This window comes from Rattus norvegicus, chromosome 1 (genome assembly GCF_036323735.1).
Source record: "Rattus norvegicus strain BN/NHsdMcwi chromosome 1, GRCr8, whole genome shotgun sequence".
NCBI lineage: Eukaryota > Metazoa > Chordata > Mammalia > Rodentia > Muridae > Rattus > Rattus norvegicus.
Window position 1 is genome coordinate 85,229,435 of NC_086019.1, and position 17,506 is coordinate 85,246,940.

The 17,506-nt window shown below is 37.5% G+C and overlaps 1 protein-coding gene across 3 annotated transcripts in view; it reads right to left on the minus strand.

The window, feature by feature from the left end:
- LOC120099768 (sulfotransferase 2A1-like) overlaps positions 1 to 13,942 on the minus strand; it is a 56,891-nt gene extending 42,949 nt beyond the window's left edge. For all 3 annotated transcript variants that reach the window (XM_063280915.1, XM_039100815.2, XM_063280914.1), the window contains exons 1-3: positions 13,741 to 13,942; positions 12,497 to 12,705; positions 4,931 to 5,057 (exon numbers count right to left, since the gene is read on the minus strand). In XM_063280915.1, the coding sequence (XP_063136985.1) occupies positions 4,931 to 5,057; positions 12,497 to 12,705; positions 13,741 to 13,873 (469 nt within the window). In that variant the 5' untranslated portion in view covers positions 13,874 to 13,942. The remainder of the gene's footprint in view (positions 1 to 4,930; positions 5,058 to 12,496; positions 12,706 to 13,740) is intronic.
- Between the last annotated feature and the right edge of the window lie 3,564 nt (positions 13,943 to 17,506).

Sequence of the window (17,506 nt, forward strand, 5' to 3'; positions counted from 1 at the left end):
CCAATTCCCTGGAATTTTTGGGAACTGAAAGTGGTTATTCTAAAGTTGTTTTTATGAGGAATTTAGAAATAGTTGTAATTTAACAAGGAGGAATTACATAGTTTGAGTTGTACAGTCATACTCTCATTTAATAACTAAGTAAAATCCTATCTTTACTTTGCTATAGAATTTATTAGTTAAAATTTTTTAAAAGTAAAAGGTTTAGAGCCAGTCCTTCTATTGATGCCATTACAAATTTCTGAATTGATTACACATGTGAGATATGGGCCGAAGAGCAAATTCATGGCTCTAAATATGTTAGAATACATTGAAGATAAAAAGATAATTAATGGAAAACATTCCAGATTACATTATATAGATAGATGGTTTTTGAAAATGTCAGAAATCCACAAAATATGAGATTTAAAGTTATTCATCTTTTGTTGAGACATATTTTCCCCTAAGATTTGTCCTTTGGCAGATTTAATGAAGAAATTGAGCATCTCAACCTCCAGGTGAGACAATGCTTTGTGGCTAGGCAACCACTGGACAGAAACTGTCTGTTTCATCTGCAGACTAATACAGTCCAAAATGGGACACCTTATGCAGAATACTTGGTGACTGATAATCTCTACAAAGCTACAATTGTCAGCCCTTCGAAGTTTCTGCATGTCAAGAGTCTGTCAGTTGTTTTTCGGCCAGAAAGCTGAAGACTTGCATTCACATGATACTTACAGAGGACTGTGCTAGTGGAGTTTTGTCTCTACAACCTCTCAGTTCTAGAAGCCATTTTAGGCTTACTATGTCTATAGATATTTGGTCATTCTCAGATGTCTGATGGGGTTGAAGACTGATTAAAGTCTCATAGTTTATCATGCTATTTAATTCTGAAAATACATATTTTATTAGAAAGTTATCAGATAGTATACAAACTAGCCAGGATATAACATAGATTTTGAGCCTCTCTTTAGATGTAATGGATAACTAAATGTTCTGTTTAACTGATACAGTATTGAAATCGGTATTAGATATATTTTATGCTTTTAATTACAAAACAATAATACTTGTACTCAGCTTATATTGGAGAGAAAGGTTTTTTTTTAATTAGACAAGAAGGGTGAAATGTAGTATGATGTCATTACACAGGTGAAGGTAAGTACAAGATTGAACGAGGCCTGTCATTGGATGAGAAGGAAGGATGAGCAGGAGAAAAGTTTGAGGGAAGAAGAGGAGACTGGAACAGGAAGGTAGAAAACTGCCAATTAACATGGAAGCAGATGTTAAGATTCCACTCTACTTTTACAAGTTGTTATGAATGTTCTTAAGGGATGGATATATATAGGGCTTTGCATGTTTAAGTGGGCAACTATATCTTATTAATTGGAGCAGAGGTTATTGTATTGTCTGTTCTTTCTTGTTGTGATTTGAGTTTGGGAAAGTGTCTGGCAACAGAGACACTGGGCTGCCACACAGTTGGGATGCATATTTCTGGCATGATGAAGCCTGCCTTGGGAACTAGATGGGTAGAGATACTATTGACAGGCTCAGAGGAAGGACTTTGGAAATGTGTAATGGGATGGAGCAGGGCAGGTAGATGGTTTCCTGACTGAAATTACGATATCTATCTGATATTTTGGGACACTGCAATGCTTGATCTAGTCAACATAAAAGACAGTATTTGATTTTACATAATTTTACAGCAACAATTGTCCTCAACAATTACTCAGCTTTGGACACTGTGACCTATACTTCAACCAGCCTTGTAAGACATGCTCACTGATCAATAATGTCTATTGTGTTATGGGGTAAACAGTCATTTCCTGATTGCGATTGAGAAGAGTTTATAACTAGTCTACATGGTCAAACATCCACTTTGTGGAGGAAATAGACTATAGTGTTGTAGCTGTCATTCTTATTCATATAAATGAACATGATGTGAACATCAAATTATCTTCTATATAGCCATGCCTTTTGTTGCTTATATCTCTACTGTCAGTTTGATCGAATGATGTTTCTTGCAGTAGGCACGGGTAATTTCAGAGAATCAAAACTAGCCAAAGTGCTAAGAATAAGTGCCCTTTAGTGCTCACCATAAATAAAACATGTATACCCCGCAATAAAGACTAAGAAAACATCAAGTAAGAAGGCAGGAGAATGATGTAAGAGCATAAAGATGGAGTAGAATCATGTAGAATATTGTCTTCTAAATATGACATGGTCACAGCACTCTTGAACTCATAGCAGTTGTGATTACTGCTCAAGACCTCCAAAAAACTAGGCCTTTCAATATTCTATCAAGGAGATAGGAGGTGCTCCCAAATCCCTACACATTTCTTGGGGATATAGAGGCAGTATCTAGGATCAGGGATCATGAGACCTCCCTCTTCTCAGCATCTATAGGACATTACTGGTTGCTGTTAGAGGAAGATTGTTTTTCAGTAGATAAGGTACCGGTAAGATATCCATGTTCCTGCAAATGACTCCTTGCCTTGGCTCCAGTAAACAATCCTAAGGAAACTCACTGGGTCAAAAACACACATGAAGAAAAGGAATATAAAAGTGGAAAGTAGAGCTAGTTTGGAAAAGAAAAAGGATCAGCAAAAATGGGAAAAAGACAAAAAAGATAAGTGGGCTAATGCTATCAAAATACCTGCACACATGAATGGAAATATCAATAATATAACCTTTTTTAGATATAATTTATATATGTCAGTAGAATTTTTAATAAAATCAAAGTATAAAGAATCCTCTTCCCCACCTCTGAAAGTAATTTTGAGACAAAAGAAATTAGGGTTTGCAATATTTAGAAAGATGCATTTTAACAAAATGGTGGATGGTCAAGCTAATGTATAAGAATGATAAGAAGCCATTCTAAAAATGACCAAGAAAATACACACATGAGAGACACAGGAGGAAGAAAATAACATTTGTTATTTTTTTGTTGCTGTGATACAACACCATGAACAAGACAACTTAAGGAAGACAGGGGTTGCCTGAAAAATTCAGAGGCAGATGCTCACAGTGAACTGTTTAACTAAGAACAGGGTACCCAATGGAGGAGTCAGAGAAAGAACTGAAGATGCTAAAGGGGGTTACAACCCCATAAGATGATCAATATCAACCAACCAGAACCACAGAACTTCTAGGGACTAAACCACCATCCCACACATACAAATGGATAGACCCAAGATACCAGCCACATATGTAGCAGAGGATGGCCTTGTCAGGTATCAATGAAAGGAGAGGTCCTTGGTCCTTTCAAGGCTTGATGCCCCAATGTAGGGGAATGTCAAGGCAGGGAGGTGGGAGGGACTGGGAAAGTGGGTGGGAGATCATCCTAATAGAAGCAAGGGGAGATTGTGGGTTTCTGGAGTGGAAACCAGGAAAGGGAATAACATTTGAAATGTAAATATAAATATGCCACAAAAATAAATTTAAAAAAGGAAGAGAGAGCTTGCTTATTGCAGGTAGAGCTATAGGAACAGGATGCTGGGATTTCATTGCCTCAACTACAAAGCAAGAAGTGAAGGAGTTCACCAGAAGTAACTTAAGGGTTGAACCTCTCAAAGCCCACCTGGAATGAAATATTTCCTCCAGCAAGGCCGTGCCTCATAAACTATCCATAAAAGTACCACAACTGGGAACCAAGTGCTCAAGTATGGGAGACTATGTAGAGAATTTCTTATTCAGATGATGACTAATGTCATTATCTAAGTTAGATCTGGAAAGACAAGTTAAGCCAAATGGTGCTAAATGATATGTCATGGGGCAAGCTGAGGCTGTGCCCTTTTCTTTGGTGGTGTGTGAGAACAGAAAGATTTGAAATGATGATGAGCCTTGGGCCTACAGGGTGGTTGAATGTACAGATAAAAAGGAGCCTACATAAGATACTAATAGGCTAGAGATGTAGGCCTGTTAGGTAACACACATGAAATTTGGGCTTTGAGCCCCAGTAGCAAATAAATAGTGTATACAGTAGATGCTTATAGTGCTAGAAATCAAGAGGTAGCAGAAAGAAGAACCAGGGTTTAAGGTCATCCCTGGCTATATAGACAGATCAAGGCCAACCTAAGCAATAAGGGTGACTCTATCTGAGGGCTGACTCTTAACAGTTCGGTTATGGAACCTGAATTGCTGATCCCTGTAGCCAGGTAGGACTTCCAGTGCAGGGATAAAAATAGCAATCCACTCACAAAACTTTGGCCCCAAATGTGCCCTGCCTACAAGATGTGCACGAACAGAGTTGTTGCAGAGACAGGGAAAATTTCAATCAATGACTAATGACAATTGAGATACACCATAGGCATAAATAATCGCTGGAACTATTAAATGCTCTGATATGCCTGCAGGCAGGTGTCTAGAATAACTGTACTCTGAGAAACCCCACCTAGCAGCTAACTAAAACACATATACAAATCCACAGCCAAACATTAGATAGAGCTTTGGGAGTCTTGTGGGAGAGTTGGGGAAAGGAGTGAGGGATGCAAAGAGAATAAGAACTCCAGAGGAAGATCAAAAGAGTCAACTATGTTGGACCTTTGGGCACTATCAGAGACTGAAACACGAACCAAAAATGGTTGCATGAGCTAGACCTAGGGGACCTTTACACATATATCTGGTTGATCTTCACACAGGTCCCTCAAAAACTGGAGCCAGGTCTGTCCCTGAATCTGTTTCTTGTCTGTAGAACTCATTTTCCTAACTGGGCCACCTTGTTGGGCCTCAGTGGGAGAGGATGTATCTAGTGCTGCAGATATTGATGTGCAATGATGAGAAGATAGCCTGGGTGCTCCTACATCTTCTCAGAATAGAGAAAGATGGGAAAAGGAGCTGTTGGGCATTGAGAAGAGAGGTGTGCTGGATATTGGGATATAATATGAATAAATTAATTAATTAATGAAGCAAATGTCTCTGAGTTTCCCTCATCTCCTATATTTCACAGAATACTCACCATTTCCTTTGAGGAACCATTCAACATAAGTTCCCAGTGAGTCTGGCTTCTTCGCAAGAGTTGAATTACCCCAGAAATAATAACCAGAAACAAGAACATCTCTGGGATTTCTGACGAGATAGATCACCTTAAATGGAAATACACAAGTGAAGGTCAATAATCATTGCTCATATTTAACTGGCATAATTTCTATGAAACGTCAGTCAACTATCCATGGGTTTCTAAAAACATTTATTCCTTTTATATGGACAAAACATATACATGAGTGAAAACAATCTATAATTATAATTCCCTTTTTCTAATTTTATTTGATTTGTAAAAATGGAACAACAAATGACTAGTTTATTAACAATGTAAACAAAACCCTAAACCAGACTGATTGAACAGTTGTAAAGTTAAGGTAATAATTGGTTGTCCAACAACAAATGCCCAGCCCTTGTAATATACATACAAGTGACATTATACTGTCTGAGAAGATTTAGGAATATATACATTTATTTAAAAATATATTAATTATTTATTTTAAAATTTTGCATATATATGCATATATGTATATTACAGATATGTACATAGGGATGCATACCAGGGATGCAAGAATCTCTGATTGACGAGGAGCAGAGTCTCCTTCCAGTTTTAACCTGCACCCAGAGCATACCTGGAGTGCTGGCTCTGTACCAACTCCTACAAAACCCAAAGGACGTTCGATGCCCAGGTGATCTGAAATGCCCAGGAACACAGGATCACAGAGAAAACTTGACTTCAATGAGATCAGACACACCCAGGAACACTAGAGTTTTGACACACTCAAGGTCACAGTTGAGGTGACAACAAATTTCTCAACAACCTGCAAAATTGGGACCCCCGCAGGAACCAGGGAAATATAAATGCTGCCCAGCCAGAGACACAGGTTCCTTCTTGCTTGCACCTGTGCCAGGAATTAAACTAGGGCTCTGAGTCTTTACTCATTCATGCATTTACATCATTCAGAGAAAGCTTGACTCCCAGGAGCTCTAACACAACAAGACCTCAGGACCTTTGTCACATCAGGATTTCAGGATCTCTGAGGCAGCTTGAATACCAGGAACTCTGAAAACACCCAGGATGTCAGGATCACAGGACTACAGGATCACAACATCATAGAGACAGCTGGATTCTGAGGAGTTCTGAAACAACCAGGATCACAAGAGGGACAAGCTTAAGTCAGAGACAGAAACAGCAGGTAGCACTAAAAGTAAGCAGATAGTGAGAGGCAATCACAAGAATATAAGCAGCAGAAACCAAGGGTACCTGGCATAATCAGAACTGAGAACTCCCATTACAGCAAGTCCTGGATGCATCATCACAACAGAAAAGCAAGATTCAGATTTAAAATCTTATCTCATGAGGATGATAAGGTACTTTAAGAAGGGTATAATTAATTCCTTTAGAGAAATGCAGGAGAACACAGGTAAACGAAGCAGGTAAAAGTCATTAAAGAGGAAACACAAAAATCCCTTTAAGAATTAGAAGAACACAAAAGCAAAAAAAAAAGTGAATGGATTGAACAAAACAATCTAGGATCTAAAACTGAGAATAGAAACAATAAGGAAATCACAAAGAAAAACAACCCTGGAGATAGAAAACATAGGAAAGAAATCAGGAGACAAGAGATCAGCAAGCCTCACCAACAGAATACAAGAGATAGAAGGGAGAATCTCAGGTGCAGAAGATACCATAGAAAACAGTGGAATAACAGTCAAAGAAAATGAAAAAATGCAAAAAAAACCCTCATAAACCAAAACATCCATGAAATCCAAGACAAAATGAGAAAACCAAACCTAAGTATAATAGATATAGAAGAGAGTGAAGATTCCCAACTTATAGGTCCAGTAAATATCTTCAACAAAATTAAAGAGGAAAAATTCCCTAACCTGAAGAAAGAGGTACCCATGAACATAAAAGAAGCATACAAAACTCCAGAAAGATTGGAATAGAAAAGAAACTCCTTCTGTCACATAATAATAAAAACACAAAATGCACAAAATGAAGAATATTAAAAATAGTAAGGAAAAATTCAAGTGACATATAAAGGCAGACCTATCAGAATTATACCAGATTGCTCCAAAGAGGTTTTAAAAGCCAGAAGATCCTGATCAGAGTTCATTCAAACCCTAAGAGAACAAAAATATCAGCAAAAATATTTGCTACTATATCTAGCAAAACTCTCAATTAACATAGACAGAGAAAACAAAGTATTCAATGTCAAAAACAGACTTATACAAAATCTTTCCACAAATGAATTACTACAATGGATAAGAGATGGAAAATCCAACACAAGGAGGGAAACTACACCTTAGAAAAAGCAAAAAAGTAACCTTCTTTCAACAAACACAAATAAGATAGCCACACAAGCATATTTCCACCTCTAACAACAAAAATAACCAGAAGCAACACTTTTCCTTAATATAGTTTAACATCAAAGGACTAAATTCCTCAATAAAAAAGACATAGACTCACAAGACAGGTCAAAATGAACCAGCATTGTGCTGCGTATATGTAACAGACCTCAGTGACAATAACAGACACTACCTCAAAGTAAAAGACTGAATTTTTTTCAAGCAAATGGTCACAGGGAAGAAGCTGAGGTAGACATTCCAAAATCAAATAAAATCGACTTTCAACCAAAAGTTATTTTAAAAAAAGATAAGAAAGTTCATACTTGTCAAAGAAAAAAATCTACCCAGATGATCTCTCAATACTGAATATCTAAGCTCCAAATGCAAGGACATCTACATTCATAAAAGAAACCTTACTAAAGCTCAAACCACACATTACACCTTACACAATAATAGTGGGATATTTCTATACCCCACTTTCATTAATGGACAGATTATGGAAACAGAATCTAAACTGAGACACAGAGAGACTAAAATAAGTTATGAACCAAATGAATTTAACAAATATTTATAGAATATTTCATACTAAAACAAAAGAATATACCATCTTTGCACCTCATATTACCTTCTTCAAAATTGAAAATACACCTGGTCACAAAGGGAGCCTCAACAGATACAAGGAGTTTGAAATAATCCCATGCATCCTAACAGATAACCATGTCCAAGGGTAGACTTCAACCACAAGAAAAACAACAGAAAGCCCATATATACATGAAAGCTGGACAGTGCACTATTCAATGATAATTTGGTCAAGGAAGAACTAAATTCAAGACTATTTAGAATTACAAGCAATTGAAGGCACAACAAACCGAAAATTCTGAGACACAATGAAAACAGTGCTAAGAAGAAAACTCAAAGCCCTCAGTGCCAAAAAACAAAAACAAACAAACAACAAAAAACCTGGACAGACCATACACTAACAACCTAACAGCACACATTAAAGCTCTAGGACAAAAAGAAGCAAATACACCTAAGTGGAAATAATACAATGAAGGAATATTCAAACTCAAGGATGAAATCAGCCAAGTAGATTTTAAAAGATATATACAAAGAAGCAACAAAACCAGGAGATAGTACTCTAAGAAAATCAACAAGATAGATAAACCCTAAGCGAGATTAACAGAAGGCAGAGAGAAAAGTATCTAAATTAACAAAATCAGAAATGAAATTATATACATAACAAAAAAACTGAGGGAATTAAAATATCATCAGATACTACTACATAGGCCTATACTTAAAAAAAAAACAAATAATCTGGATGAGATGGACAAGTTTCTACACAAATACCAAATACTAAAATTAAATCAGGATCAGATAAACCACCTAAACAGTTCCATAAGCCTAAAGAAATAAAATAAATCATTAAAAGTCTTCCAATGAAATAAAACCCAGGACCAGAAGGTTTTAATGTAGAATTCTACCAGATTGTCAATGAAGACCTAACACCAATACTCTTCAAAGTATTCCACAATATAGAAACAGAAGGAGCACTAATCAAGTTTTTCTATAAAGCCATAATATCACTTATATCTAAACCATACAAACCCCATCAAAAAAAGCGAACTTCAGACCAATTTTCCATATGAATATCAATGCAAAAATACTCAATAAAATTCTAGAAATCTGATTCCGATTAGACATCAAAATGATCATTCAACATGATCAAGCAGGCTTCAGCCTAGGAATGCAGGGATGGTTCAATATACAGAAATACATCAACATAATCTATTATATAAGTGAATTCAAGGAAAAAACATATGATCATCTTATTTGATGTGGAGAAAGCATTTGACCAAAATCCACAACCCTTCATAGTAAAAGGTTTGGAAAGATTGCATATTCAAGGCCTATGCATAAACATAGTAAAAGTAAAACTAGTAGCAAACTAGTAGCAAACCTCAAACTAAATGGAGAGAAACTTGAAACAATCCCACTAAAATCAGACCTAGACAAGGCTGCCCATTCTCTCCCTACATAGTTATTATTGTACCTGAAGTCCTAGCCAGAACAATTAAACATCAAAAAAAGGGGTAAAAGGGATACAAATTTGAAAGGAAGAAGTGAAAATATCACTATGTGCAGATTATATGATAGTATACTTTTTTTTCTTTTCTTTTCTTTTTTTCAGAGCTGGGGACCGAAACCAGGGCCTTGCGTTTGCTAGGCAAGTGCTCTACCACTGAGCTAAATCCCCAAACCTATATGATAGTATACTTAAGTAACCCCAAAAATTCCACAAAACTAAAGCTGATAAACAACTTCAGCAGAGTGTCTGAATACAAACTTAACTCAAGCAAGACAGTGGCCATCTTCTACTCAAAGTATAACAGGTTGAGAAAGAAATTAGGAAAACAACACCATTCACAATAGTCACAAATAATATAAAAACTGTGGTGTGATTCCAACCAAGCAAGGGAAAGATCTTTATGACAAGAATTTCAAATCTTTGAAGAAAGAAATTAAAGAAAACCTCAAGAGATAGGAAATCACCCATGTTAATTGATCGGCAGGATTAATATTTTAAAAATGGCCATCTTGTCAAAAGCAATCTACAGATTCAGTGAAATCTCCACCAAAATCCCAACTCAATTCTTCACAAAGTTAGAAAGAGCAATTTGCCCATTCATTTGGAATAACAAAAAACAAAAAAACAAAACAAAACAAAACAAACAAACAAACAAACAAACAAAAAGGACAACAGAAACTATTCTGAACAATAAAATACCTTCTTCAGGAATCACAATCCCTAACTTCAAGTTGTATTAGAGAGAAATAGTGATAAAACCTGCATGGTATGGGTACAGAGACAGTCAGGTAGATAAATGTAATAGAATTGAAGAGGCGGAAATGAACCCACACACCTACAGCCACCTGATACTTCACAAGGAGTTAGAAACATCCAGTAGGGAAAAGAAAACATTTCCACCAGAGGGTGGTGCTGCTTCAACTGGAGGAGGTCAGCATATAAAAGAAACCAAATTGACCCAGTCTTCTGGAAACAACTCAGATGCTCTACGACAGAGGAATGGATACAGAAAATGTGGTACATTGAAACTATGGTGTACTACTCAGCTATTAAATACAGTGAAATTCACAAGCTAATGGTTTGAACTAGAAAATATCATCCTGAGTGAGATAACTCAATCACAAAAAAAAAAAACACGCACATCTGCACATGATATGAACTCACTGATAAGTGGATATTAGCCCCAAAGTTCAGAATACCCAAGATACAATTCACCACGACCACATGAAGCTCAAGAAGAAGGAAGACCAAAATCTGGATGCTTCAGTCCTTCTTCAAAGTGGGAACAAAATACTCACTGGAGGACATGTGGAACATAGACTGAAAGAAAGTTTATCCAGAGACTACCCACATTGGGATCCATCCCCTATACAGTCACGAAACCCAGACAGTATTGTGGATGCCAAGAAGTGCATGCTGACAGGAGCCTGATATAGCTGTCTCCTCAGAGGCTCTGCCAGAGCCTGACAAATAAAGAAGCAGATGCTTAAAACAAACCTTTGGAATGAGAATACAGTCCCCAGTAGAGAAGTTAGAGAAAGGACTGAAGGAGCTGAAAGGATTGACAATCATATAGGAAGAACAACAATATCAGTCATCCAGACAGGTCAGAGATCCCACGGACTAAACCACCAGAGAGTACATGTGGAGCTACCCATGATTCCAGCCACATATGTAGCAGAGGATGTCATTGTAGGGAGGGCATAAGTGGAAGAAGAGGCCCTTGGTTTGTTGAATGCTCAATGCTCCAGTATAGTGGAATATTAGGACAGGGAGGGAGGGACCTTATGGGTGGGTGGAAGAGCACTATCATAGAGGCAGAGGGAGGGGTGATGGGAGTGGGTTTTCCAGAGTAGAAATCAGCAAAAGGGATAACATTTGAGATGTAAATGAAGAAGATATCCAATAAAAGAAAAGGGAAAAAAGAAATGAAGATATATATCAATGTAGGAATATATAAATAAAGGAATATATTTAGGAATATATATGCATATGTATATGTTTATGTACGTGTGTGAATCTATCTATATCCATATATATATATATGTGTGTGTGTGTGTGTGTGTGTGTGTGTGTGTATCTATCTCTATCCATATATATGTGTGTGTATCTATCTCTATCCATATATGTGTGTGTGTATTTATCTATATCCATTTATACATATGTGTGTGTGTGGTGTGTATGTGAATGTGTGTGTGTGTGTGTGTGCATATGCAACCTGAATTAATTAAAAAACAAATATTAGAAAGATAGAAAGGAGGGAATATGTCAGTGTTTTTGGGAGAAGAAGGGGGAAATGGGAAATGATGTATATAACTATATTTCATTATTATATTTTAAACATAAAAGAAATAAATTAAAATAATTATTCTTCATAATTTAAGCTCAATTCCCTAGCCAAAAATTTTACCAAATCCAGATAAGATAAATGCATATATTTGAATGGTCACAAATCCATTATCATATTTTCATGAGAGATAATTCTAAGTTTGTCTATGTAGTTTCAGCAAAACTATTTATAGATTCTATGGCAGAGGGACTTACAGAAAAATCTTTCTTACTAACTAGGAGCTATGATAGATTAGAATGTGGATATGTGTGATTCCTTGTAGTTATTCTCATTCAGTTTCATGGGAGATTCCTGTGGCTACTAATCTCAGTAGGCAGATAGACATAGCATGACACTCTGTGTACAACTGATCTTTGAAAATTGATGCTTTGTCAGGCTGCTTCCCCTATGAACAACTGTGTCTACAGTGATTTACCGACACAGAACTTGGGGTATATGGTATAACTGGTTCATTGACTTTGATGACAATACAGTAATATTGCACTGTACACTAAAGTTTGAACACTACTTGTCTTATATATGTATTTTCTGAATCTTCTAGTGTGATATTTCACTTTCTTTCTTAAAACTACCCAAGATCACATGTAGTGGTCCACATCTTGATACTCTAATGTAGTCTGATGTGGAGAAACATCAGCATCACCTAGTGCATGAGAATCCCACCTTCATACTTCTGTAAGAGCTTCAAATTCTGTCAGGATAAAATAAGTTCAAAGAATGTGAGTGAAAGAAAATCTCAACCATTGGACACTGACCTTGGCCTTGGAACTGAAGAGAGACTTGGAGAAAAGATGCATGGGAAGATGGGAGGTCATGAGTCGTGGTCCTTTCTTTTTGATTAATATATCATATCCTACATCAGTCTCTATCCAGGGTGAGCGATCCCAGATGGTCACAGATTGGATCCACTTGGGATCTCCCTTGGTCTGAATCAAGCAGACAATTTCAATCAGCCAGTTCGTTCCTGAATAAAAAGAAAGAGTCACTCATTTCAACAGTACTTGCAAAAAAGCCTCAAGTAGAATATATACCCATAAAATTTAAAGTGTTGCCCACTTTCAAGCACATAGACTAGTGTTCACAATGTTCACATTGTGTAAGTACAAAGTATATTCACTCAACATTAATTTCAAGACTTCATTTTACAAAACTGAGACCCTATACACACTAAACACCAAACTGGCAATGGACTATCTCCTCCAGCTCTGGGCTACCATCATTCTATATTCTTGTGGAGTGAATTTGACTTTTCCAGATATTTCACAGTGATGAAGTCATAGCATCTGTCCTCTAAGACTACTTTTCTGATTTAATTCATTGCCATTGAAATGCAACAATGCTCCAGTGTATGACTCAGTACTTCTTTTTAGGTGAATTAATTCCCTCATGTATATTTACCACACAGTTACATTTGGGTTTATGTGTTCATTTGTTATTGTCTGGTTGTCTTTTCCTGGATTCCCACTGTTTTTAGATTTTCTGTGTCATTGTGATTTCAATGTCAGCAGTCTAATACTTACCCAAGTTCTGTGCTTCTTCCACAGTGCAAACATCTGCTACCCAAATCATCATAATGCCACTTTTTGATTGCTTGAGTTTTTTAGACTCCAGTTCCTGGACAAGGTCCATGTTAATTCTACATGGCACTTTCCTCTCCTCCACATATCCTCATATACAGCCCTTTATCTCTTGATGCTCTTTCTTCTCTTTATTCTCATCACTCTCCCTCTTCTTCTATCTCTTCACCACAAATAAAGACAAATTTGAGATTCTGACTCAGTGTATACTCTCATTGTTCTAGTGCCATAGCTGATCACCTTTCCTCACATAGGTCATATGTAAAGTCTTTCTCTGTGTGGAACATGCACAAATCTCCTTCCCACAAACTTTATTAAACATTGGATATTTAGAGCACTCCACTCCTCACCCAAAATAAATGAGGTCCAATGCCCTAACCTCCCTTATACAATTCAGAATCAGTCTTACTGACAGTCCTTACCTGACTTGGGATAAGCCAATAAAATCAAATCTTCGTCTTTCACCACAAACTTATTACAAACATTTTGCAAAGTTTCTTTTGAAATCCCAAAGGCATGAAAAGGTATTCCTTCAAACCAAGTATAGTCTGGCATTATAAATAGCTTTGTGTAGGTGCTGTTAGGATTCCAGCCCTTGCCCACTGTTCAACTTATAGCAAATGCTGAGAGGTAAGATTTATATTGGAGTTAAAAAAATCATTAGCATTCTCTAGTCTGTTGTGAAACTAACTACTGATAGGAATAAATAAATATTGTAACACACAGTCAAAGGTTATTGTATTGAGCAATTTCAACTCACACAAAGAACATTCTGCAGCATTTGTGAGCCCAAGTTCATGACCCCCAAACAGAAACTCAGTAAGAAGTAATAGAACATAAAACTGCAGGATAATTTAAAATGTCTTCTAATACAATTTAGCTTTCAGAATGATTTTAAATGTGCAGAAAAGTTACAGAGATCATACAGAAACTTTCCGTGACAATTTTTTAAATTGTAGTTACTTTTGAGAAACTCGTGGTACATCAGCAGCCTTTCTTCTTTCCCTCAAAGCCCTCCCTTCATTACTTACACTATGATCTCTTCTTCAATATTTTTGCTCTTTACATATATACACATATGTAGTCAACCTACTGAGTCCATTCAGTTGCTCTTATATGTTGAAGAGTGTGGCTGAAATTGGAAAATTAATGTGGGATTTCAACTTCAGGCACAGATTATTCTCCATCTCTTAGCAGCCATTGATATGATGTATTTCTTCTTCTAAAGTATAAACTTATAGAATTTTCCCTGGCCTCCTTGTTATTCCTAATAGTGCTATTTTGCTGGTTTGTTTGAATAACTATACTGTTAAGAGTTCCTGTGTCTATTTTCTCTGTCTCATCTAAGAGAGACACATTCTACCAACAGAAATCTTGGGACACTGGAGGATTTCTATACACTCTTCTGTGATGTTTTCCATGAGTCCTAGGTTTAAATGACATGTTGAAGACATACAACTTAGGGTTGGGCACCTTACTGTCAATTATTACCTACATTTTAGCCCACTGTGAATCTATGGAAGAGTCCCCATATGCTGTTAAAAGAAGAATCTTTAACAAGGGATGAGAAACAAATTTACCTGTGCATATAAGAACACATATTTAGAAAAGAACTGGAAATTATACTGGTTTAGGGATCTGATAGCAGTAAGCTTCTTTGTTATTTGCCCTTCACGCACCAGGTGGTTGCCTACATTTATAAGATAAGACATAACTTCCCCCTTCTTTACAAATATTTTATTGTATTTTAATTTAATATTTATTATTTACATTTCAAATGTTATTCCTTTCCCAGGTTCCCTTCCATAAGCCACAATCCCATCCTGCCACACTTCTTATATGAAGGTGTTCCCACTCCTCAACCAACCTCCCTCCCAATCTTTCTGCCATGATTTTCTCCTATGTTTGGATGTCCAGCCCTGGCAGGACCAAGGGCTTCTCTTCCCATCCGTGTCCAAAAAGGCCATCCTCTGGTATATATGCAGCTGGAGCAATGGGTCAGTCCATGTGTGCTCTTTGGATAGTGTTATTGTCCCTGGGAGATTTGATTGGTTGGTATTGTTGTTCTTATGGGATTTCAAGCCCCTTCATTTTCTTAAATCCTTTCTATAACTCCTCCAATGGGTACCCTGTTCTCAATTCAGTGTTTTGTTCTTGCATTAGTCTCTGTTTATGGCATACTCTGGCTAACAGCCAGAGTATATCAGGAGACAGCTATATCAGGCTGCTGTCAGCATGTACTTTTTGGACTCATCCATATTGTCTAGTTTTGGAGGCTGTATATATAAGGGTTAGATCCAAAGGTGAGGCAGACTCTGAAGGGAGGGACACTCCTTCAGTTTCTGCCCCAACCTTTGTCTCCACATGTCCTCCTATGAATATTTCTCTTCCCCCTTTTAAGAAGGACTGCAGTACCTGCACTTTGGTCAACCTTCTTCTTGAGCTTCATGTGAACTATGGATTGTATCTGGGATAATTCGAGTTTTGGAGGTAATATCCACTTATCAGCATACATATACCATGTGTGATTTTTTGTGATTGGGTTACCACACTCGGGATGATATTTTCTGGTTCCATCCACTTGCCTATGAATTTCATGAAGTCATTGTTTTTGATAGGTGAGTAGTACTCTATTGTGTAGATGTACACATTTTCTGTACGAATTACACTGTTGAAGGGCATCTCGGTTCTTTTCTAGCTTCTGCCTATTATAAATAAGGCTGCTATAAGCATAGTGAACTATGTGTCTTCTTATATGTTGGAGCATCTTTTGGGTATAAAGCCAGGTGTGGTACATCTGGGTCCTCAGGTACTATGATGTTCAGTTTTCTGAGGACCTTTCAAACAGATTTCCAGAGTGGTGGTTGTACCAGCTTGCAATTCCACCAACAATGGAGGAGTGATCCTCTTTCTACACATCCTGGTCATCATCTATTGTCACCTGAGTTTTTTTTTTTATTAACTTGAGTATTTCTTATTTACATTTCGAGTGTTATTCCCTTTCCTGGTTTCCGGGCAAACATCCCCTAATCCCTCCCCCTCCCCTTCTCTCTGGGTGTTCCCCTCCCCATCCTCCCCCCATTACCGCCCTCCCACCAACAATCACGTTCACTGGGGGTTCAGTCTTAGCAGGACCAAGGGCTTCCCCTTCCACTGGTGATCTTACTAGAATATTCATTGCTACCTAGGAGGTCAGAGTCCAGGGTCAGTCCACGTATAGTCTTTGGGTAGTGGCTTAGTCCCTGGAAGCACTGGTTACTTGGCATTGTTGTTCATAAGGGGTCTCAAGCTCCTTCAAGCTCTTCCAGTTCTTTCTCTGATTCCTTCAACGGGGGTCCCATTCTCAGTTCAGTGGTTTGCTGCTGGCATTCACCTCTGTATTTGCTGTATTCTGGCTGTGTCTCTCAGGAGAGATCTACATCCGGCTCCTGTCGGCCTGCACTTCTTTGCTTCATCCATCTTGTCTAATTGGATGGCTGTATATGTATGGGCCACATGTGGGGCAGGCTCTGAATGGGTGTTCCTTCTGTGTCTGTTTTAATCTTTGCCTCTCTATTCCCTGCCAAGGGTATTCTTGTTCCCCTTTTAAAGAAGGAGTGAAGCATTCACATTTTGATCATCCATCATGAGTTTCATTTGTTCTAGGCATCTAGGGTAATTCAAGCATTTGGGCTAATAGCCACTTATCAATGAGTGCATACCATGTGTGGTTTTCTGTGATTGGGTTAGCTCACTCAGGATGATATTTTCAATTTCTGACCATTTGCCTACGAATTTCATAAAGTCATTGTTTTTGATAGCTGAGTAATATTCCATTGTGTAGATGTACCACACTTTCAGTATCCATTCCTCTGTTGAAGGACATCTGGGTTCTTTCCAGCTTCTGGCTATTATAAATAAGGCTGCTCTGAACATAATGGAGCATGTGTCATTTTTATATGTTGTGGCATCTTTTGGGTATATGCCCAAGAGAGGTATAGCTGGACCCTCAGGCAGTTCAATGTCCAATTTTTGGAGGAACCTCCAGACTGATTTCCAGAATGGTTGTACCAGTCTGCAATCCCACCAACAATGGAGGAGTGTTCCTCTTTCTCCACATCCTCGCCAGCATTTGCTATCACCTGAGTTTTTGATCTTAGCCATTCTCACTGGTGTGAGGTGAAATCTCAGGGTTGTTTTGATTTGCAT